This window comes from Mastigoproctus giganteus, chromosome 8, assembly GCF_048544385.1.
Source record: "Mastigoproctus giganteus isolate SK-2022 chromosome 8, ASM4854438v1, whole genome shotgun sequence".
In the NCBI taxonomy this organism is placed as follows: Eukaryota; Metazoa; Arthropoda; class Arachnida; order Uropygi; family Thelyphonidae; genus Mastigoproctus; species Mastigoproctus giganteus.
In genome coordinates, this window is record NC_143582.1 from 21,834,518 (window position 1) to 21,859,510 (window position 24,993).

At 35.4% G+C, this 24,993-nt stretch overlaps 1 protein-coding gene across 5 annotated transcripts in view; it reads left to right on the forward strand.

The window, feature by feature from the left end:
• Positions 1-455: 455 nt before the first annotated feature.
• LOC150081336 (uncharacterized) overlaps positions 456-24,993 on the forward strand; it is a 290,310-nt gene continuing 265,772 nt past the window's right edge. For all 5 annotated transcript variants that reach the window (XM_090379683.1, XM_090379684.1, XM_090379685.1 and 2 more), the window contains exon 1: positions 456-561. In XM_090379683.1, the coding sequence (XP_090235809.1) occupies positions 538-561 (24 nt within the window). In that variant the 5' untranslated portion in view covers positions 456-537. The remainder of the gene's footprint in view (positions 562-24,993) is intronic.

The following is a 24,993-nucleotide window of genomic DNA, read 5'->3' on the forward strand; positions in this document are numbered from 1 at the left end:
AGAACTGCGCATGTCCCTGCAGCAACAATGAACGCCAGTTTAATGATTGAATAACGTGCCTTCACACGCCTCACTGCACGCATAACTGTATCCGTTAAGTTCAAATTCTGTTGAAAAAGAGACACGATTGTCTCGAAAGCTACAAAGTATTTATAATTAAAGATATTTTACTGGATTTAAATGTTATCAATATTTCAAAGGAAAATGTTTTGATCTATCTGCTTCTCATTCATTAAAAAAAAAAAAAAACATTATAAAGATAGTTAAAATGATCTTCTGTGTCTGTCTCATTAAAAATCTCAAGGTTCTCAATAAATTCTTACAGAACCTGGTCATTCTTGAACCTTGAACCCCAGTTTCAAGCCTATGGTTTAAAGAAAATTATTTTTATTGATTGTTAAATTTTGAAGTGTTTTTTATTTTCACCAGGTGGCATTCAGCTCTGAAACGGCCTTGTTTCTTTTTGCGCATGTGTGACGATATTGTTAGATATGTCTGTGATCGTTGTATTTGTGAAAGAAATAGCAAATTAAGAAAATGACTGACGCTGGATTTTTTAGAGTAAGAATATAACTTTATATAATTATTAAGTGTTATAATTATTACATGCGGTGTATTATTGAAGTTAACTAGTGGTAAAGTAACAGACTGTAGCCTTTTTATTTTTGTTACACGCTGTAGTTCGTATTTCGTAAAATGGATTTCGTTATGGTCTTGATGTGCTACTTTTCTTGATAAGTATCTTTCATCACTAACATATTTTCAAATAGGTGTTTAACTTTTGCGTATTAAATTTGGTAGAGAAGTTAAAAAAGCTTTTTAATAGCGTTTCTGTTAAGAATCATGTAACAACTGCTGTAATATATCGGAATTCCTTTTTTTTTTTTAATCCATTTTTGTTTCAATTTTTTTTTTATACATGTTTACTTTTGCAAGTTTATTTGTTTATTGCTTATGCATTTTTGTATATGTTATCACTTAGATGTCCTATTGATGTAGGACACTAGAAGAAATTGAAAATTTTGGTTATGTTGGAATACGTTTGTGACGTCACCACCGGACGTATTGTGTGTGGTGGGGCATTTCTTTTTGGTTATTCGGCAGCTGATGAGATCTAATGATCTCATCATAAAAGAGAAGTGGGATGGGTTTGGTGTATAAATGAACAGTTTCTTTTGTTTCTGGTAATGAATCCTAATCTCTCCGCATCACCATTCTGATTTTACTACCACATTAAGACATTAAAAACACATACCTGGGTATGGTGCTTATTTTATTATTTTTTTATACTATTATCTTATGATCGATCCCACAGAATGGCTGCCACACACAAATTTCTAACAGATTAAATGCATTTTTGACAGTGCAAAAATTTTAGTATTTTGAGCCATCAGTATGTCATAATAGAATTTTAAGCAAGTGTAGTCCCAGAAAGTTATCAGAAATGAAAGATAAATGCAATAAAGAGTGCAGACAGTTGATATTATGCAGACGCCCTGTTTTTTTTTTTTTTTTGTTTTTTTCCTTCAATGTAAACGTTTTTTCAGCAGAGACAGGTTATTATCCCATTGTATAAATCAGTGGTTAGGCCACATCCAGAATTCTGCATACCCAACTTCTAACGTTAGAATCATTACTGATGATCAGAATTGATTGTAATGATCAATTGAATAAAAGGATCAATTTTGAGACCATTGTTGTTTCTAATTTTGATAAATACATCATTGTAGTGATGGAATGGTGTGATGTCAAAATTTACAGATTCTGTCAAGATTGGGAGAGTCATTAACCCTTTATCAGGCATGTTAAAAGTATAACATTAGCAGGCACATTGATGTACTATTTTTTTTTTTTTTTTTCCACCATTGCTGTGCTTAGGCATGGAATAATTCATAATTGTTCATTTTTGAAGCCACCTTTATTTTCAGTTTATTATGAACACACAACTCTGAAAATTCTGTTTTTTTTATATTGAAAATGTATATTTTTAATTAATTGTTTTGAAAAAATTCTTCCTCCGACATGCTTTATACATGCACTTGGTTTTTAATTCGGGCATCTTCTTCACTGAAGGCAAGTGAAACTTGAAAGAAACAAAAACTGAAAACAACTATATGCTGTAGTTACTGGATGTGACTCAGAAGCTTGCTTCAGACGTAATAAAAGAATTAATGGTACAGATCGAAAGTCTAACCGTTAATGAAGAAATACTAATTCACGTTGAAGTAACTTGATATTTTTAGTTTTCAATTTAAGTCACTTCAGTGGACTTATAACCTGGTAAAGGGTTTATGATCAAAGCCGAGCAGTGCTCCTTCAGGATGACTTGGATAGGCTTCAAGAACAGAGATTTAGTATTGGGTACAGGGTGGAGCCTATTGCTGATTGGCAGATGCCATAATTGTATAAGATTTCATTCTGATACTGATTTTAAAAATTAAAAGTTCTGGATTTTAAAATAAAATCATAAACTGCTTTTAAATATTAAAAGTTCTGGTTTTCAAAATAAAATCTTAAATTAAAATATAAAACTGACAGACACATATTCAGAAACTATGACTAAGACTTTAATGAATACATGAATGAATAATTAAAAAAAGCAATCAACAATGATAACAAAAATTGATTTGAATGATTTTATGAAACACGAATGAATATTACAATAAAAAGCAATGCAACAATTAATACATGAATAAATATTAAAAAAAAATGCAATGCAACAAATGAATACATGGATGGATATTTAAAAGAAAGCAATACAAATGGATATTTAAGAGAGCAAAACAAGAAATTTTATAGCTTTTTTAAAAAAAATAATATATATACAACAATGATGACTAATTTGAATGATTTTACATAACCATAAAAAAAAAAGGATATTAAGGATTCTTTTTGCTTATTGAAGAATTAGATTGTGACAGATCTGACAGGTGCCTCCGTAGCCAGGTGAGCAGGAGCAGCAGTGCGTAGCACACGCTTCTTGATTAGACCAGGATTCGAGCCCGTGCCCACCAAATACGGAGGATGCAGAAAGGTCAGGGAATGACCACTGCATATCCCTGGAGCAATATGGCCTTAGTTGCTAATGCTCCTAAAAAACAAATAACAATAACATAACAGCTCCTAAAAACCAAATAACAAACAGACAGGGCTGACACTAGCGTTTGTGGCACCTGAGCAAAACCTTGTAACAGCACTTAATTCATATTGTAACACGTGTATATATATATATATGTATGCAGTGCGGCACGGCACCTCTTTTAGATGTCACCAGTAGCAAGTCCCTCACTTGTGCACCCCTAGCACCGGCCCTGGATTTTGTAATGCCTCTTCAGATGTCTTTCCATGTCTTTCCCACCACAGATTCATCCAGTTAACTGGCAACCATATATGATGTCCCATTCATTATTTTAAAATCATTCTTAGCTCTTTTCCAGTAGTTTTCATGTGGTTGGTGTGTAGGCCTCTATTTGGATCTTTAAAATTTCTACTGTGATTTACAGTTGTATGGGTATAATTGCAATCCAGCAAATATTTGATATTGTGGAATGCTTTCCACTCTCCAGATACAGTTTTCGATCTGGTGGTGATAACATTGTTTATTATATATAGGGAGCAAGGTGGGTATCTCTATTTTCAACAAAAGTAATGCACTCTTGCTTTAATTACATCATAGATTCCAGATATCCACCTCTGCTTCCTTAGAGTTCTTTCCTGATTGTTCTTTGCATTCATAATAGTGATTCATCAGTCTGGACTCTGTGACCTTAATTTAATCAGTTCTTGAAGAAGCTTCCATGAACAAATGTCTCAGAAGAATTGATAATAGTCATTAACCATCTGCTTTGCGAAGTACAAGTGCTGTAACGTTGCTGTGAGTGAAATACCAGTCGCCCAATAATAGATTAGATATAGAATTTTGATTGGCAATTTTTGTGCTTGCAAAATAACTATTTTTTCAGAATTGACTGCTGTGACTGATACTTCAGGCAATGCTAAGTCAATCCATATGTGGTTTTTGCTGGAAGCAAACTGTATGGCCAATTACAAGGCAAACATCTCACTTCTTGCAAAAATAGATGGTGCTCTTAAAAATGATCAAGTATACTTTGGTTATCTTTACAAATTTCACTTATTGTGAAAAGAGCCATATGAAATAGTAAAATTCTAAAAACCTAAAAATACTAAGAATTACAGCAAAAACGCTATAAAGAATACACAAGAATAAAGAACGCAAAGAAAAAAAAAAGCATGTCAGATGCTTCAATTAGAAACTGGTAAAGCATGTGACAACGATCGTGATGTCTGCCAATCAATAGCTATGACATATTCCAGCAACAGAAGGCCCTGCCTTGTACTAAATACTAGACCATTGCTGCTTCAAGGATGATCAAAAGAGTGGAAGCTATGCTTTAATGCAGCATGCAAGGCCATATACTTGGGAAGTAGTAAAAACCCAAATAACTCATACATATGGGTGGAATTCAATTAGAAACAGTAGAAGAAGAAAGGGATTTGGGAATTAATGGACATGACTTTCTTCCCGCAGTGTAAACAGGTGGAAAGAAAGGCCCATGGGGTACTGTTAATGATTTATTGTACATTTGTCTGCAAAGAGAGGGAGGTTTAATTAGCAATAGTAGAGGCATATGATGCAAGAAAGCAAGTTTATACTGCATCAGCCAAAAAAAACCCTTCCCATTTCACCCATCCATTTGCTCCAAATGTTTGTCTAATTCTGCCTTGAATTTATTTAAGCTGTCAACTTCTACAACGACAGATGGAAGTTTGTTCCAGTAATCAACCACCTGCTGGCTAAAGGCAAATTTCCACACATCTATTCTGCTACTGTCTTTCCTCAATTTGGCCCCTCGGGTGATTAATCTGGGCAAGAGGAAGAATCCCATCAGCATTGAGCTTGCTCAAACCATTCAAGGCCTTATACACCTTGATCAGATCAACTTGCAGGTGCCTAGTCTCCAGACACTGTAATTTGAAAAACTTAAGCCTTTCTTCATAAGAGCAATCCTTTGTTCCATTTACTAACCTTGTTGCCCTTCTCTGTACTCGTTCCAGCAACTCTACATCCTTCCTAAAATGAAGCATCCAGATCTGTATACAGTACTCAAGGTGTGGCCTGACCATTGCCTTAGGGTGCTCACACGTAGAATGCAGGTGACTGCTTACGAGGAGCCAGCATCAACGTGCAGCTGAAGCTTCTCACTGGTTATGAACATATAGAAAGCAGTTGACCAGTGCAACTTCTCATTATACGATGGGAGTAGGTATTATGGGTGCCACTGAATTGCGGAACGTTAATCCCTTTAGCTCTTGGGTAAAGTGGTACCGTAAAATTGTTGATCCACCCCTCCTGCAATTAAGCGGGTGTCCAGTAATTTTCAGGTGAAAATTTATCAAAAGATAAATAATTATGGGGAAAGAGAGGGAGTCGGTGGTTTTCTAATGCCACTCGCAGGACATTATGATAAAATATTCATTGGAATTAGCACTGAAATAATTGAAAGTGGAAAGGAATATTATTTTTGCAGGCAATGAATTTAAAATTTATCAAAGAAAAAAAAATTTTCAAGTTGCGAAGTGTTCAGAAGATATATATAAATAAGTGTTATATTGATAACAGTTGAGGAGAATGGAAAAGAAAAGAAAATGGAAAGATGAGGTAGCATAGTTACAAATTAAAAAAGTAAAAAGCATGATAATAAAAAACAAAAAAGATAATACATTTTAAATGTAAGACAGAATTATATACATAAGTATATTGTCCCATGCTAAACGATTCTGGCATCTCTTCCCGTGTCAACCACCAGAATTGCACAAAAAAAACAACTATCGCTTTTCTTGTGCAATCTTTCTTTTTTAAGACTAATCTCCGCCATATACTAGGGTTACTAGACTTCTTCATTTCCGAGGACATGTCCTAGTTTTTTTAATGAGTCCTCGGAAGTCCCGTGAATTTTACACTTGTATCCTAGGTTTTTATAATTAAAAAAAAAAAATCACCTCATTGTAAAATGAATTTTAATTAAATATTCTGTGTGTTTGCACCTTTTGGTCTGTACAACACAATAAATAAAATCAATGTGCCTGTTGCATTAAGTGGACTGTATTATCTCAAAATTACACAAATCAAATTATGACTTCACTACGTCTCCCTCGAATTTAGTGGCACTCCAATGAGATAAGAAACTTCTGCCATTTCTCTCAAACCCCATTACTTACTTTGTAATCCAAACTTACTGAAAATGATTGGCAGTAACAATAAATATTGTATTGTAATTTTTAGTAATAAATATAATTTTTAAAATGTCTTAATATTTTCCTAATTTATCCTAGCTTTTGAATTTTAAATCTGGTAACCCTATCATATACTAACACATATATGCTAACAAATAATATATTACATTATGGTCGTATTGTATATATTGCCACAGCAAATGGCACTAGTCCATAAACACCATACACAAATATTAATAAAAAGCAGCATAACACAAAAATTAACTCTGTTATATACTTCTATGTACCTCATATTATATATATTGGTATATGAAGACTTCGCCACTTTAATTTTTTTTTCATCGATAAATTTAAAGTTTTCCATTTTAAATAAACATTTCTCCCTTCCACTTTCATTTATTTCAGTGTGCATTCCAATGAACGTTTTATCGAAACACCTGTGATGGGCATTATTAACCCACCCACTCCCTCTCTTTCCTTATACAGTGGCGCCTCTGTAGCCAGGTGGGCAGGAGCAGCAGTGTGTAGCACACGCTTCTTGATTAGACTGGGGTTCGATCTCGTGACCACCAAATACGGTGGATGCAGAAAGGTCAGGGAATGACCACCGCATATCCCCGGAGCAATATGGCCTTAGTTGCTAATGCTCTTAAAAAAAAAAAAAAAAAAAAATCCAAATAACAAACCAACCTTATACAGTGGATTCCGGTTATTTGGGCCATCGGTTAATCAGGACAGCTGTTTATTTGGGACAAACCTTAAAGAACAGAACCCAATTGAGAAAATAGCCAGGGTTTACATGCCATTTAAGCGGGGCAGGAGACCCCAGCACTGGAGATTACCCTACGATTGTCTCTGACCGTACCTCGTGGTTCAGTCGGATTTCTGGAGGTCACAACCATAAAATAATTAACAGCCACCTGTTTATTGGGCTTTTCCGTTAGTTCAATCTATCATAAATGGATAGTAAACTCGATCTTATTGAATTTGCGATAACACTGACTGCTGGAATTCTGTGGGTTATTATGGTGAAATGTGTTTACACTTATATGAAATCTTCAATCATATAAAAAAATTAATTTTCAGAATCTTCTCTTCATTCCTATTTTTAAAGCTTCATAACTTGTAGCTCCGTTCTCACTTGCGTGTATCGTGTTACTTGCAATTTGTGTGTGCCACGTTCTTTATTATTGATTGCTTATCTTTTTACTGTTTTAAATTTTAATCCCCACACACAAATGTCAGCAAACTGAAATGTCAACTAGTTAGTATGTACTTATTACGGTATGTATTAATTTTTTTTTTTTTTTTTTTATATGTGAACCCCAAACACGAGAGGTATTACAACCTATAGTACTTAGTACCGTGCTTGGGTTGGAGGTTGAGAAGACGAAAGAAGATATTTATTGACATTGGACTTGAACTTCTGTAGATTGTAATTTTCCGGAAATATGTGTGAAGGAAGGTTGTTCCAGAAAACGGCAGTTGAATGAATAAATGAGGAAGATGAAAAGTTGGTTCTGTGGGTTTGAAGTTGGACAGTAAATGGATGTTGGCTGGTGGCGGCATGTGTTCGGACTGTTTTGAAAGAGAGAGCGGGAATTATAGAAGCCAATTCAGAAGAACAGTGCCCATGGAAGTATCTGTAGAAGAGGCATGCAGCAGAAACAGTGCGTCTATGAGAAAGCGAGTGGAGAGACTCTGTTAGAGATGAATCATTAATTAACCTAACTGCCCTCTTCTGAATGGAATCAAGAAGCCTGAGAGAGGTTTTGGGGGCACCACCCCAGATGTGGGAACAATATTCCATGGCAGGGCAGATTTGCGATTTATACAGTGAGCAGCTGTTTGGAAGAAAAGTAACGCCGAGAGCGAAAGAGAAAACCAAGTTTTTTAGATGCAGAGGAAGCAATATTTGTAATGTGCTTGTGCCAAGAGAGATTAGAAGTCAGGGTAATCCCCAAAAGAGATATATCCTTTTGCCTAGAAATTGGAGTGTCACTAAAGATAAGCATAGGAGCAGAAGAATCCTTTTTGCAAGATACAAAGGGTACTAGGAAAGTTTTGCAATATGACGCAACAATGAATCACAGGAAGCTGCTTGTTGCTGTATGTTGAGACATGTTCATACGTGCATAGTAGTCGCCGCGCCAAGTCGATGGGCTCAGTTATTCATTAGTAGTGAGAGTGTAAAGTGCTTGCGATGGCATCGTGGTCACGAAATGAGATAAGGACAGTTTTGCGGTATAATTTCGTGTGTGGTTTAACCATAGACCAGTGCTTAGAAGAAATGACTCTTGCACTAGATGATGATTGTCCACATCGTACAACGATATTCAGGTGGTATAGAGAATTCCAAAGGGGAAATTTCACTCTGGAGGATTCTGAGAGGCCGGGAAGGCCACGAACGTCAGTTACGGAGGAAAACGTTACTGCTGTGAGGAAAATGCTTGACGAAAACAGGCGAGTGACCTACCAACAGATAGAGGATACTTTGGGCCTAAATGCACCAGCAATTCGTTCGATTCTGCAAGATCATTTGCACGTGAAGAAACTTTGTTCTCTCTGGGTGCCGCATCAACTGACTGAAGAGCAGATGACACGACGTGTGACTTGGTGCCGGGAGATGTTAAAAAAGTTTGATAAGGGACAATCTCGGTATGTGAACAACATCGTGACAGGTGACGAGACTTGGCTGTACTATTACGATCTGCCGACCAAGGCTCAAAACAAAGTTTGGGTCTTTGATGATGACGACACACCCGTAATTGTCAGAAAATCCCGATCTGTAAAGAAGAAAATGATAGCTGTATTTTTCAAATCGAGTGGAATTGTGGAACGTGTCGTTTTGGACACGCAGAAGACAGTCACAGCTAAGTGGTATACTGAACAATGTCTGCCTAAAGTCATTGGATCTATGAAGAACCTGCGGCCAAAGTCAAGAATGGACACCTGGTACCTCCATCACGATAAATGCTGCAGCTCACCGCGCCAAAGCCTGCACCGAATATTTGACCACGACAGGACTGAAACTTCTCGAGCACCCTCCCTACAGGCCAGACCTTGCTCCCTGCGACTTTGCACTGTTCCCGCATGTGAAAATGAAGCTAAAAGGGAGGCGGTTTTCCAGTGATGAGGACCTTCTACGGGCTTGGGACAACGAGTGTGCTTTACTCCCTAGTGAAACTTGGCAGAACTGGTTTAAAGATTGGTTTCGGAGGATGGAGAGGTGTATTGAATGTAGAGGAAATTACTTTGAAAAAATTAAATAAACAAAGCTGTATTGCAAAACTTTCCTAGTACCCTTTGTATAAGACAAGACTGAGTTTTAGAAGGGTTGAAATCAACTAAGTTTATTAGTTTTTCAGCCAAGTCGAAATCAACTAAGGGTTGAAATCAACAACTTAATTATTCCGATTATCATGTATATTCTTCCAATTTTCACGTATCATTTAATTTTTTAATTGGTAAGATAATAAAGGGTAAATTTGTGCTTAATATATCTTTACCTGTGGATAATATTCCTCCTATTTTCGCCTATTAGAATTGCCGTTGAATAGAATTAAAATTCAATTCACAAACATGATCATAATAACCGGCACTCACTACACATCATCTAGTGAACGGTACTTTACTATGGTGAGTCCATTGTAACGTGATTGGATTGTACAGTGAAATTGTAAAGCGGGGGTCCTCTGTATTTTTAACTATTTACGTGAAACTTCGCATAATTGGGCCAGCTGCTTAATCTGGCCAAAATGCACTAGTTCCGATGTGTCCCAAATGACTGGAATCGACTGTATATATATATATATATACAGTGGTTTTTTTGGGATGGTATGCAATGGTACAGCGTACTGGCACCTTTATTAACAATGACATGTACACTTGGATGCAGTAAACTTCGAAATTTGTAATGTTCCATAAATTTTTTTCACATGTTTACCTACTATTCAAATAAGCTTAAAGTTATTTAACTGAATTTATATTTTTCACTGTCTGTTGTTAAGATATTTTCTATATAAAACTTTATAACCAATTTTAGAATTCTAAATTACTCAGTTGGACCTCTGTTTAATGAACTCCATTTATAGCGAATTTTTTGAATTCTCCCTGTAAGTTACATTTAAAATAGTTTCTGTTGAACGAAGAAAAATTTCATATAACAAACGGATTAGGACAGACTTAACTCAGTTTACATTTCTAATGCCACTTGCAGGATAGTTAACAAAGCAACTGCAAACAGTTAATACAGTTTGCATTTCTGGCCTTCAGGCAATTTAGCCAATTAGTACTGCTGCATGAATTAAGAGATCTAATGGGATTACAACCATTCTGCAACTTTGTGGTGCTCGTAAAACCTATCCGACCACCTGTCCCACATACGGAGAAGTCACGCTGATCAACAGTGAGCAGATCAAGGGGTATTCCTGATGCTGACAATGGGCTCTAGTCAACCTTCTGCTGCAGTGGTGTCCAACTTTTTCCTTACAGGGGCCATATTAAAAAAAAAGTTCAAAGTTAGATTTCTTTCCCCAGCTGCAGTGAGTGATTCGAGAAAAATTAGCGTGCTACATTTTCCATATCTTGTTACATGTAAAATTTAAAATATTCAAAAATTTTATTAAGTACAACTAGGGGACTTCACACCCTGCTCATTGTGCTTTCTTCTTTTGATAAAATAAAATAATATCCTTACAGAAGCTGTCGACGCTGTGTGTGTCTTCCTCGGCTATGAATACATAAATACTCTACATATGGAAATCAACAATGGTACCACATGATCATCCTAGATAAACAAAGCGCGTGCACAAGGTTTATCTAGCATGACCAGGCTTAAACAGAAGCTTGTTTTACCACAGTAAAACAAGTTTCTGTTACTTATTTTAGTATTTGTTACGTGTTACCACGTAACTTGCATCCCTTTTTTCCCATTGGCTGAATAAATATCACTAGGAGAAAAATTATTTTAATGTATAGAAAGATACACAATTACATTTACTTAACAAAACATTTTATGAGAAAATTTTCTTGATAATTAACAAAATTTAAAACGCTGTTTTAGTTCACTTTCTGCATGTGCTGTAGGTTGGACACCACTGTGAATCAATTGTAAGTACCCTGTTCGAGAATTAGGAGAGAGTGGCATTCTTTTACCCAAACAAATAATCATCTTGTTTCGTGGAAGTGCATTATCCACATTTTTCCGTAAATTTTTTCTATCTCTGTTTACGTGGTCACAGGGCGCCTCCGTAGCCAGGTGGGAAGGAGCAGCAGTGTGTAACACACGCTTCTTGATTAGACTGGGGTTCGAGCACGTCACCACCAAATACGGAGGATGCAGAAAGGTCAGGGAATGACCACCGCATATTCTCGGAGCAATATGGCCTTAGTTGCTAATGCTCCTAAAAACCAAATAACAAACAAACAAACCAAATAACAAACAAACAAAAAATGAAAACAAAAAAAATGAAAATATTCAAATTTAACAACTAATTCATAGAACTAGTGACAATATCAATGATGAGAGAAAGAAAATGAGGACAACGAAGGTATTAAATCCTTTAAACATGAAATGTTGGCATTTGGTGAAAATGAAGTTAGAAAATTGTCAGTTAGGTTACAATTAAATGAAAGAGATACAATTTGTAGATTTCGGAAATACCTAATTGAAAAAACGGTTTCGGAAGAATTGAAGCATTTGATGAACGTTCTGAGCACGATACCAACTTCATCAAATGAATATGAACAAGGATTTTCACAAATGAATCTGATCATAAGTCCAACCAGAGCCTCGTTGATGACAAAAACAATTTCTTCACTACTATTTCTTAAAATTGTAGGCCCACCGCTGATACACTTCGATCCAGCAAAACACGTTGATTCATGGCTGCTTCGGAAACATTGTTCAGCAACAGACACAAACAGTAAGAAAAGAAGTCTGCATAGTGGGTTGGATAAGAACTTAATAAAAATTTGGAATATTCTACAAAAAATTTTATTATGAAATTATTTTTATTTATTTTTTTACTTATTTTATTTATTATTTTTTACTTGTTTTACTCACATTTTACTTATTTTTTACACATTTTACTATATTTAATTTTTTATATACTTGAATAATAAATTATGCTTAATAAACTGTGTGTTAATATACTTAATTTGTTGTTCTTATTCCAAAAACATTACTACGAAAGTAACAATATCAGGAAAAAAAAATTGAGTACTCTCATAATTTTTTAATTTTCAGTTTTTCCTGATAGCAAAGAATGAGTACCGGCACCTATTTTTTTTTTTACAAAAAGAGCACTATATATATATATATAAACTGTTAAAAACTGTAAAAATAAGTTTGGAGAAAGACAAATAGAAAGAAAGAATAAGATGACCACGCTCTAATTTTCCGCTTTTTTATATATATATTGGTTCAATCTCCCCCATAAAACTATATATATATATATATATATATATATATATGTATATGACATTTGCACATGAGTGCACAAAGCAGCAGCATAGGATACAAAAGTTCATATATTAATTAATATATAAACTTTTTCTTATATAAACTTATTAATTCTTATATAAATTAAATTATTTAATTTATATAAGAATTATAAGTCTGTTAAAAAGTGTGAAGATGGATGGTAAATTACACAAAATGCCAAAACTAATAGGAGAAGGATAGCAAAAATTTAAGATGTTGAAGGCATGAGAAAGAATGTGGATATCCTAATGAAATAATGAATTAAGCAAAATTATAGGCTGAATTGAATAGCCAGTTAGAGAGAAGTGATTAAATTAATATATGAGTAATAGCCAGGTATGGGTGGTCAATTTTGGTCCGAGAAAGGGGTAGAGAAATTATAAAATTAAAATTTGATGTTAGCTAAAAATAATCTGATAATCTAAAAATAATTAGCTAACATCAGATTTTAATTTTATAATTTCTCTATCCCTTTCTCGGACCAAAATTGCCTGCCCATATCTGATGCTGACCATTACTCCGTATATTAATTTAATCATTTTTCCCTTACAGCTCCCTTCTCTCTAATTGGCTATTCAATTCAGCCTATAATTTTGCTTAATTCATTTTTTCATTAGGATTTTCACATTCTTTTTCATGCCTTCATATTTCTTTTCTATATTTCTTTTCTATCTGCCATCTCCAATTTCTGCTACTTTCCTATTAGTTTTATTATATATATATATTTTTAAATTTATAAATAACCTTTGGGTAATAATAAATGTTAGTGGATGAAATTAGTGCATATGGGCTTCAGTCCTGGTAGTGCCTTTTAGGGAAGTGCCTAACATGCCCTATTAGTTTTGGCATTTGACGTAGCCCAGTGGTCAGAAGCGAGAGTGCATAACATGCGTTCCTTGAGTGGACCGGGGTTCAAGCCCGTGACTACTTGGTTGTCGTGCTGGAGTATAAGCAGAAAATTTATTTATTTTATTTAATTTACATATCCATCCTCACACTTTTTAGCAGACTAATTCTACCTCACACACATATATATATATATATTTATGTAATGCACTGCGTACATAAATCTATAAATTGTTATAGAATTATATATCGTGATTTTTTTTATTTTGAATTGTAATTGTGAGTTTTTGTTATAAATTTTTAATATTTCTGTTCGAATGTAGTTTTTCTTCTTTATCCCATATTGATCGTCTAATATAAACCTTTGAGATCAAAGTTTCTATGTCCATGTTGAAATAAATGTGTGGCATCACCAACCAGCCAGCTTAAATATAAATTGTTTTAAGCAAACAGGGGGATTAGCACAACCAGCCCTAACCAATTCTGATACGTTTTTACGGACACCACTGTCTACTTGTGACTTGGTGGAGGTGGGGGGGGGGTGAATCACTTTTCCGTTAATGGATTAATTTTGAATGGTTATCAGTGATCTTTAGGTATAGCATGGTAATCATACAGTGTATGATTTCTGCTGCTCAATACAATATGTATTTTTCTCAAAATAATTGTTTCATTTAATGTTAACTGCAGATGGAAAACTTTAATTAGGAGGTAGGATATATGAAACCGATGGGTGTTAGAAGTTGTCTTTTTTAGGCCATGATTTAAAATAATGCGTATGCATATTTCACGCAGTCTGCTATTTGTTGTACAAAGCAAAATAGTAAAAAACTTTTTAAAAAAAGACATTTATTTACAAAAAAATCAATGATAATAAAATTCACTGTAATTCCTTTTTTTAGAAACAGAATAAGTATAAATCTAAAAATTGAAGTTAATTTTACATATTCCAAAACCATTTTTTCATTGTCATACTGATTAATTTTTGGTCTTTTTTTTTTTTTTTTTTTTTTTTTTCAAGATTTGAAAACAATAAGGAATTGAAGGGTATACCCAATGGATATAGTAGACAAAATTTTTAATATTATAATTTATGTAACTAATTGGATTGTTATAAAGGGCAACTCATTTTACAGCAGTAGTGCTAATACTTGCAAGGCCAGAGGTGCAAGCAGCGTGTACCCAATTGAGTGATATCTGTACTTCCCTGGGAATCAACAAGCTTAATTTGTTGGGGTAAGCCGGGAGATTAACACAAGCGATGCCGCTGTCCACACACTGTTATTATATGCACTCCCATTGACGTACATTGTTCATTTATGCTAACTGTAGCTGCTGGTACCAAGTAAGCATGCCACCTGTTCTTCATGTGACCACCCTTACCCTTATACAAAGGAATAATCATTTCCTTATGCCTGCTAGAAAAATTCCTGTATATCATTGACAAGACACCATGGGCTACTCTTGCAGACCGTCTGCACTGCTCAGAAAACTTCATATCTGACTGCACAATTACCCCCCAGGTCCTTTTCATTCTGTCACCCTGAGTGTAGTACCATACAGTTGATATGTTTCTCTTGGGTTACTGCTACCCATATGCAGTACTTTACATTTGTCAATGTTGACTTCAGTTGCCACCTCTCAGGTCATCTGCTCAACTTTTTTAGATCCTGTTGCAGTAGTGTACTGTCATTAGTGTCATTAACAACCCTGCCAACCTTCGTATCATATGCAAACTTAGACATTAACCCTGATATACCTTCATCAGTATCATTAATAAATACAGAAAACAACAGTGGACCCAACACTGAAGCATGGGGGACTCCACTAATAACATTAGTCCACAAAGAGCAGTGTCCATTGATTACCTCTCTTTGTCTTATCCCACTCAACCATCCCTTTATCCATATGTACAGCAGTCCTCCAAGTCCAATTTGTACAGCAGTTCTCCATGTGCAACAGTATCAAAAGCCTTCCTAAGATCAAAGTATATGATATCAAAATTATTCTTTGCATCCAGTTCCTTTGTGACCATATAGTATCCAATCAAATTGGTCAGACAAGACTTCCCCTTAACAAAACCATGCTGTGTCTGAGCTATAACTGAAGTCTTGTCTAGTTGATCCTGCAGTGCTTCTTTAACCAGTGCCTCCATTAATTTTCCTGGAACAGAAGTTAAACTCACAGGTCTATAATTACTTGTATCAGCCTTTGATCCTCCTTTGTGAATTGGGGCCACATTTGCACATCTCCAGTCTATGGGTACATCCCCTGAGTCCAAGGAAGCTCTCATAATTATGGCTAAGGGTTTTCTTACTTTCGTTGCTGCCTCCTTTAATATAACTGGATAGATCCCATCCACCCCAGGTGCCTTGCTTGTGTTTATCATCAACAGTTTCTCCTCCACTTTACTCTCAGTTATTACAAGATTATCTAACTTACTGCCAGAGTTGAATACACCTCTGGCATTCCCCTTGCTGAATAACTCCTCGTGTGAATGTCGATGCAAAATATTCATTTAGTTTGTTAGCTACCTGAGCAGGATCATCAACAGTTGAACCATCGATATCAAGTGAACCAATCTGATTCATCCTCTTCCTTCTAGAGTTTACATAAGTAAAGAACTCTTTGCTGTTTTTCTTTGCATCCCTTGCCAAAGATTTCTCGTAATCTGCCGTTGCCTGCCTAACCTCCTTTGTAACTAGGTTACAGCTCAACTTATATCTATCATAGCCTTCTGTGTCACGTGTTAATTTATATGTATCCCATGCATTTTTCTTCAATGCCATATGTCTCATTAGTTTATCTGACATCCGTTTAGGCCTAAACCTTGAACAATATTTCTTAATTGGTATGTAAGCCTAGTAGCTTTCAAGATAAGTTCTTTGAATGCGTCCCATTTTGAATTTGCTGTTGGTAACATCATCAGTTGGGCCCACTTTATAGAATTTAAATACTGCCTCAGACCATTGTAGTTGCCTTTATGAAAGCAATAACCCTTCCCTTTACCCCAGATGGTAGTTACCTCTGAGTAAATCCCACTTCGCACACTGATCACTGCTACCTAATGGTTCCTTTATCTGCAGATTCTTAATGCATGAAGAATTACTACTGATAATCAAATCAAGAGTATTACTCCCTCTATTTGCCTCCCGAACATGCTGATGTAGAAAACAATCATCTAATAAATCCACAAAAGCCTTGCTAGCGTGTGAGTGACCAACCCACAAATTCCAGTCAATATCTGGGAAATTAAAATCCCCCATTATAAGATTCTCTGATTTACTGGCCTACTCTGTTTCCCTGTACAGTTTCTTATTTTACTCATCAGAGTCATTAGGCCTATAGCACACTCCTACTCTCAATTTTGATCTCCCAATGCTTATGTTATACCAAACTGATTCGACACTGCACTGTCGAGCGATGTCGACTGGCTTCACTTCCTTGGATTTTATGTGTTTCTTAACTAATAGCATAACCCCTCCTCCCTTCCTATCCTTTCTGTAGACGTTGTACTCCCCAAATTCCAATTCTGCATTCCTTATGTTTGTGTGACACCACGTCTCTGATATCCCAATAGGATGCAGCATCTAAATATCCTGATATTTAAAAAAATAATAATAATTGAAGGTGGTTGGTACACGAATCAACAAATATTTAACGTGGATGCAACCAGTTTATTCTGGAAAAGGATGCCCTCCAGAACTTGCATTTCTAAGAAAGAAAAAACTCAACCTGGATTTAAAGTGTCTAAAGATCGCCTAACGCTTTCATTGGGAGACAGTGCCCAAGCCAATTTTAAATTGAAACTGATGCTTGTTTATCGGTCTCCAAATCCTTACAGTCTAAAAGGCTACAACCACAGATCACTTCCAGTTATTTGGCGATCAAATAAGAAAGCATGGGTGACCCAAGCTGTATTCACTGAGTGGTTTTCAAGCTGTTTTTGCCCAGCTGTTGAAAAATATTGCAAGGAAAGTAACATCGCATTTAAAGTACTACTAATTTTAGATAATGCTCCAGGTCATCCAACTATACTCAGTTCATTATGTGAAAATGTAAAAATCATTTTTTTGTCGCCAAACACATCTTTGTTGCAGTCCATGAATCAAGGGCCATTGCAACATTTAAGGCCTACTTCATAAGAAAAACATTTAAACAGGCAATTGCTAAAACTACAGGAGACGATGCAATTTCCTTAACAGAGTTCTGGAAACATAACTTCAGACATGCAATAGAAAATATTCAGCATGCTTGGCAACAAATAACTGCAAATGGTATGGCCTCCGTAGCCAAGTGGTCAGGAACGGGAGTGCAGTGGCACATGCTCTTTGAGTAGACCGGGGTTCAAGCCCCTGACTGCTAAATACGGTCGATCTGCCAACTCGCACTGGACCAGCGTGGCAGATTATGGTCCATTTCCCTCAGCATGAATTGTTGAGGAGGCTTCCATCCTGCAGTGGGTTGATAATGGCTGCAATTTACTTTTTTTTTTTACTAACTGCAAACAACATGTGTGGAGTGTGAAAGCGCATTTTGCCTCATTGTGCAAATAGTAGTGGTTTCGAGGAAGAAACTCTTATAGAAGAATTAACAAATATTGCAAGAGAACTTGGATTTGATGAACTAGAAAATGATGATGTTCGGGAACTGCTCAATTCACACTTGGAAGAATTGACTGATGATGATCTCCTACTTTGAGATCAATAAAGAGCATTTGAAGAAGTTAACAATGATGCTGAAGGACGAGATAATGTGTAAGTGAAGGAGTTCGCTCTCAAGGAATTCGAAGATATCTTTCGAGCTGTAGAAGTCGTGAAGCAAAAAATTATGAATGCTGACCCTAACCTCGATCGAAGCATGCAAATTCGCCGAGATGTGGATAAAGCATTCTGCATCTACCAGCATATGTACAAAGATTTAAAGAAAGAGAAAACAGTTCAGTCTGTGCTGCTAAAATATTTCTAAAGACAATAAAGATGTTTTTGTCAGTGTAAGATTACCTTTAGGAATGATATTTAGAATTTTTTTGTTTTTATTTTGCTTTCTTTTATTTCGTATTTCTATAATTACAGTACTCTGTGACTTTGTTAATAATAAATTTAAATTAAGTATATTCTTTTTATCCTTGACTGTAGTATTTCATTAATAAACATATAAAAACTTATGTTTAAAATTTTTCATTACCTATTTCCGTTGAGCCAGAACCAATTACCATATTTTACACATACTGTAATTATAACTTTGAATAGTGCAAATTTGAATAATGCGACTACTTCATGGGATTATTAATCACACTAATTGTGACCTAGCTGTATGTATATATAAATTATTAAGCTTGTTGAGCTAAGTTCAGGAGTTGTAGGTGTGGGCAACAAAATAGTTGCTCATTTTGGTTTTGCTGAAAAGTGGTTGCTAGAGTTTAGAGGATCAGCCATGAGCTTATTCAAGTGCATGCACTTCTGATGTATGTGCATTTGCTTGCTTCCAGAAAAAAAAATCCTATCTGACTAACTATATTTTGTTATTTCTCTTCCTGATTACTTTGCCAGCTGGGACAAGGAGGTGATTATTCAATTGTATAAGACAGTGCAAGTTAGGTTGCAACTTGATTATTTATTGCATACAGGGCTGTAAGGTTTATTTTAAGAAGGATATGTTGGAATTAGTGCAAAGCAGAGCAAAAGGATTAGTTAAGGACACAAAGGGTTATAGTTAAGGACACAAAGGGTCTTTCATAGTATCCTTACTATGAAAGATTTCAGTTCTGCAAATTGTTGCACTTGGAAACTTGACACTTGAAAATTCTTCCACAATTTGTGCATAGCACTGGTATTTGGCTTGTAATTTGTTATTTTTTTTCAAATGTGGGTATGTTATTGAACTGAAATCCTTATTGCTAGCAAAAATATCTAGCACCTGAGCTCATCATTAAAAAGATGTTGCAGGCTGCCAATTTTTTTTTTTTGCCTTGCTAAAATATTTTGTAATTTTTTCTGAAGAAGGGTTCCTACATTACTATGGGAAAAAATACTACTGTGGATTGCATCTTTAATAGTGAATACTCAAAATATCACTTCCTGCAGGTCAGACAGATAGAAACAATTATACTCTGTTCTCTCTAACTTTAATCCAGACACGAAGAAATATATGTTGTCGGGTTAATCTCTCATTGTCCAGTTGCCAGAATAACAATTGTATTGCTTAGCAACTGACCAGAGAGAGCTTTACTTGATGACATATATTTGTTTATGTCAGGATTGAAGTTAAAGTGATTAGAATGTAGTTTCTGAAAAGGAGATCTCAAATTTTTACATAAATTAACCACTAAGCATTAAAGTTCAATTTATTTTTGACTTTCCAGAAATTTTGCAATCCACATGGACCTTGAATATTACACATAAGTCAATTATAATCTGTCATATACAAATGCTTAATAAGGTATATATTTAGAGTACAAAAATTGTGATGTCACAAAAGTTAGGCAAAAGGAACTATAAAATTAGTGGAAATTTAGAAAAACAGTAATCAATTTCATGGTAATTTGAAAACATAATTTGCAGATGTCTTGAATTTTTCATACTCTGCAAAAAATTCACTGCTCTACATCTGGTTTACTAACTTCATTGTTTACTAAGCAGTATCCTCTGTGTACGAACAAGACCTGCTGAATATTTAGTGTTAATCTGACTTTCTTTTTCCTCATGTAATGCCCACAAACATCTGAAATATACTTGCATATGTCAAGATTTTTGTAGGGGCATGTGAAGACTGTATGTAATCAGAACTGTGCATGACACCTTCCCAAGGACCAACAAAACATTCTGAAAATTTAGTGTTGATGTGGTCTGACTTCTCCTTAAGTAATATTTGAAACATACTTCCATTTATATATATGTATGTAAAAAGATACACTTTTTCGTTTACAAATGAAAAAGCATATTTTTTTTTGAGATATCCTTATTTATGTGCTAACTTAATCTGTATGAACCACAAAAAGTTTCTATGTGGCCCTTGGCTTACATGTTTTATAAGAAAGGAGTCACATTTTGTTTCATGTTTTTTCCCAAGTTTTCATTATGTATTTTTCCCCCCTTGCTATTTCACACTAAAAAACCATGCTCAGAAGTACCCCATAGTACTTTACAAGGTAATTTTCTGCCACTGTTTTACTGTTACAAATTCAAGAAATCTCTACTGAATAGTCAAATGACCAAAGTGCCAATATTATTGACATCCAAATCTGTTATACCCAGAAGGTGTACAAGATACTGTGGATGTAAAAATCATCACAGTCCCTGGACTACCATCCTTCCATTCATTATTTTCCTTTTGCTAACCTTTTACCTCTTAGACCTTTAGCCATAGTCAGAGCAAGCCTACTTTTTTGCTTGATGCCATTACCCATGGTTCTTAATAAAAATAGCACAGCATGGACATCTCCAGCTGTACCAAGGTACATACATGAAAACATTTCATGTAAATGGACAGTACTGGATCATGGGCTTTTTACAATCAAGAGAAAGATGAAGATCTTTATCAGTTTTTTATAATTTTTTGATGTTGTCTTTCTAGACTAGTTTGACTTCCAAAGTTAGTTTGAAATATTGTCAGGCAATATGGGCTTTGATTATCTGGTTACATATATTAGAATTTTTTACAGAATATCCATTTTGAGAAAGCAGTACAGTTTTATTTTTTACAAAAACATGGAATTATGTTGAATTATTAAATTAAAATTTAATGGTATATGATAAATTTATTTCATATGTCCATTTGCATTACAAAGAAATATTTTGGTTGCCCCTTTTTTGGGGGGGGGGGGTTAAGGATTGCTTTGGAATATACAGTATTCATAAGTCGCTACCAAAATGTTCAAACTACAAAGCAGGCATGGGCACCCATTTTCTTAACTGAGTCTCATATAATAGGCACTCAGTTAAGAAACTTTTAGGCACATCCTTGGACCTGAAATTTTCACTATATATTTTTTATTTTTTAAAAACAGTGAAAAATTGCAGAAAAATGGTGTTTCAGACCATCTTAGTGTAGATGAGAAAGGGCTGTATTCAAAGGGACAAGCTGAAGGATAGACTAATTATTCTGCACATAGGTAATAAGTTAAGGTGCCATCCCTGCCAATATAGAAGGCCAATACAAATGCCAATATAATATAATCCTTACAGATGTTAATACGATGAAGTTTAATAGTATAATGTTTAATGACAATACCGTGTATATCAATGATATGATGAAACATGTAGTGTAAGTGGATGGAATCTATCCAGTTATATTAACAATACAAATGCCAATATAATATAATCCTTACAGATGTTAATATGATGAAGTTTAATAGTATAATGTTTAATGACAATACTGTGTATATCAATGATATGATGAAACATGTAGTGCAAGTGGATGGAATCTATCCAGTTATATTAAGGGAGGCAGCAAAGGGGGGTGAGCAACCCTTAGCCATAATTATGAGAACATCCTTCGATTCCAAGAGGGACAGGTCCCTATAGACTGGAGATGTGTGAATATATCTCCAATTCATAAAGGGGAATCAAAAAGCACCATGAGTATTTACAGACCTGTTTGTTCAATGTCTGTTCCAGGGTAAAATAATAGAATCACTGGTTAAAAAAGTAATGCATGACCATCTGAACAGGCATGCAGTTATACTGCAGTCACAGCATGGATTTGTTAAGTGGCAGTCTTGTGTAACCAATTTGATTGGATAATATGATGTGGTCACAAAGGAACTGGATGCAAAAAATAATTTTGATATTTTCTACAGGTAGCCCTCGGTTTATGATGGTTTGTTTTGTGACGGTTCACAATAACGATGGGTTTGAACCCACAAGGCCAAAAATATCAAAAAACTATAAAAAATTTCAAGAATGTGCAACTATAAATACCGGGAGGAGAGGAACACTCAGTTTGCTTGTTGGTGTACTGTTGTTGGACCAGTATTCTACAGTGTCAATTTGTGAGTTTTAATTAAAAATTGATAAAATAAGAGCTGCCATGTCTAGTAAGAGAAGTGCAGTAAAGCCAAGTGAATGTGAAAATGTCACTAAAAAGTCATGTAGATTTATCACTGAATAAAAGATGAAGGTAATTCGTAGAATGGAAGATGGTCAGACACATCCTAATGCATGCAGAAGTATGAAAATTGCCACCATCGACTGTGACTACCATAATGAAAAATGCAGATGAAATAAAACAGTCAATGCAACATGCTATGACAGTAAGTGAAATGCAAGGGAGTTATTGCAGAATTAAACTTTTATAAAAAATGAAATTGTCATTGGGGGTGGAAGACTTAAATAAAAAAAAAAAAGCATTCCGTTAACTCAAGCTGTTATTACTGATAAGGCAAAGTCAATTTTGAAAATCTTAAGAAAAAAGATGATGGTGATGAGACATTTTTAGGTAGCAAGGGATGGGTCATGCGATTCAAATCTCAAAGTGCTGCTGTCTGAAATTAAGTGGCAAGGCACAAGTGCAGATGCTGAGGCAGTTGCAGCATTTCCTACAGAGTTTAATTACCCTCCTCTGTAGCCATTGTAGAGGAGGGTAATTATACTCCTGATCTCATTTTTAATGTTGACAAGATCAGGCTTTATTGGAAGAAATTGCCATCACGAACCTTTATTGCCCACGAAGAGCAGTCTGCACCAGGTTTCAAGGCTGCAAAAGACAGGCTAATGCTTCTGCTGGGTGCTAATGTCTCTGGAAATTTAATTTAAAATTAAAACCAGTGTTGGTGTACCATTCACAGATGCTACATGCTCTCAAGGGCCTTAACACATCTTGGATTGGTACGCAAACTGTTTTTGTCAAGAGAATGAGTTACCAGCTAAGGCTCTTCGTCTCTTGGACAATGCCCCTGGCTATCCTGCAAACCTTGCTGAAGTCGGAACATCCCTGGACGTAAATGTTTATGTGCCAACAAACACCACTTCAGTTTTACAACCAATTGAACAAGGGGTAATAGCAACCTTTAAAGCCTATTACTTCCACCAAACCATGGAAATGATGAGAGTTTTGCACAGGTCAGACAAAACTATCAAGGATTATTGGCACTCATTCGACATATTGACGGGCAGTAATAACATTAACGCAGCTTGGGAGGAAGTGTCAGTGACCTGTTTGAATGGAGTGTGGTGCAAACTTCTACAATTTATGCATGACTTCGCAGGATTAGAGCCAGTGGAGAACATAGTTGAAGACGTTAGCAGGCTGGCACAAGAGGTGGGATTGGACTAGGTTACAGCTGTTGGATAGCCATGGACAGCAGCTTTCCAATGAAGACTTAGAAGAATTGGCTAAAGAACTAAGCCAACAGGAGGGGGGGAGAAAGAAAAAGATGAGCCTCCTCTAAAATCTATGAATATAAGCGAACTACAGTATATCCTTTCAGCCATGGAGACCCTCACTGATGAGCTCTGCGAGATTGATCATCACTGGGAGCGAAGTGCGAAAGCGAAAAGGAGCATAATTGTATCCATTAGCCCTTATTCTGAAATTCTCAAAGAAAGAAAGAAAGGAAATCTTGACAGTCAACACTGCATGCTTTCTTCAATGAAAGGGAAGATCCTCAACCAGGGACACTATCAGAGAAGTAAAATCTCTGTATTGCGCCACTCAAAAAAGAACAGTGCACAGGCCTTACACTGGAGCTTACAAAAACTTTCAGTTTGGACTTTGAACATATGAAAGTAAATGTACAAAATTAAATTTAGTTTGGTTATTTTATATTGTATTATATTTATTTGATTTATATTCATAAAAATACAGTTTTTACATTCATAGCATTCATTTCAGATCTTTAAATATGATAATATTGTTACTTATGTCAATTTTGAGATGGACCTGGAATGTAACTCATTGACTTACATTATATAATCATTTTAGATTGATTTTTATTATTTTTTTTTGTGACAATTCCTTCAGTAATGAACCCTGTTGTAAACCGAGGGCTACCTGTACTTGGATTTCAGGAAAGTTTTTGAAGCTGTTGCACATAAAAGACTGCTGTACAAACTGGAGCGATGTGACATTAATGGAAAGTTACTGCTATGGATAAATGGACGGTTAAGTGGAAGAAGACAGAGTGGTTATCGGTGGGCACTGCTCTTCATGGACTAATGTTATTAGTGGATTTCCACAAGGTTCAGTGCTGGGTCCATTTTTGTTTTCAATATTTATTAATGGTATTGATTAGAGTATATTAGGCTTATTGTCTTAGTTTGCAGATGATACATAGGTTGGCAGGGTGGTTAATAACAGTTATCAGGGTGAGCTACTGCAACAAGATCTAGGAAAATTGTGCCAATGGGCTGAGAAATGGCAGTTGAAGTTTAACATTGACAAATGCAAGGTACTGCATATGGGTA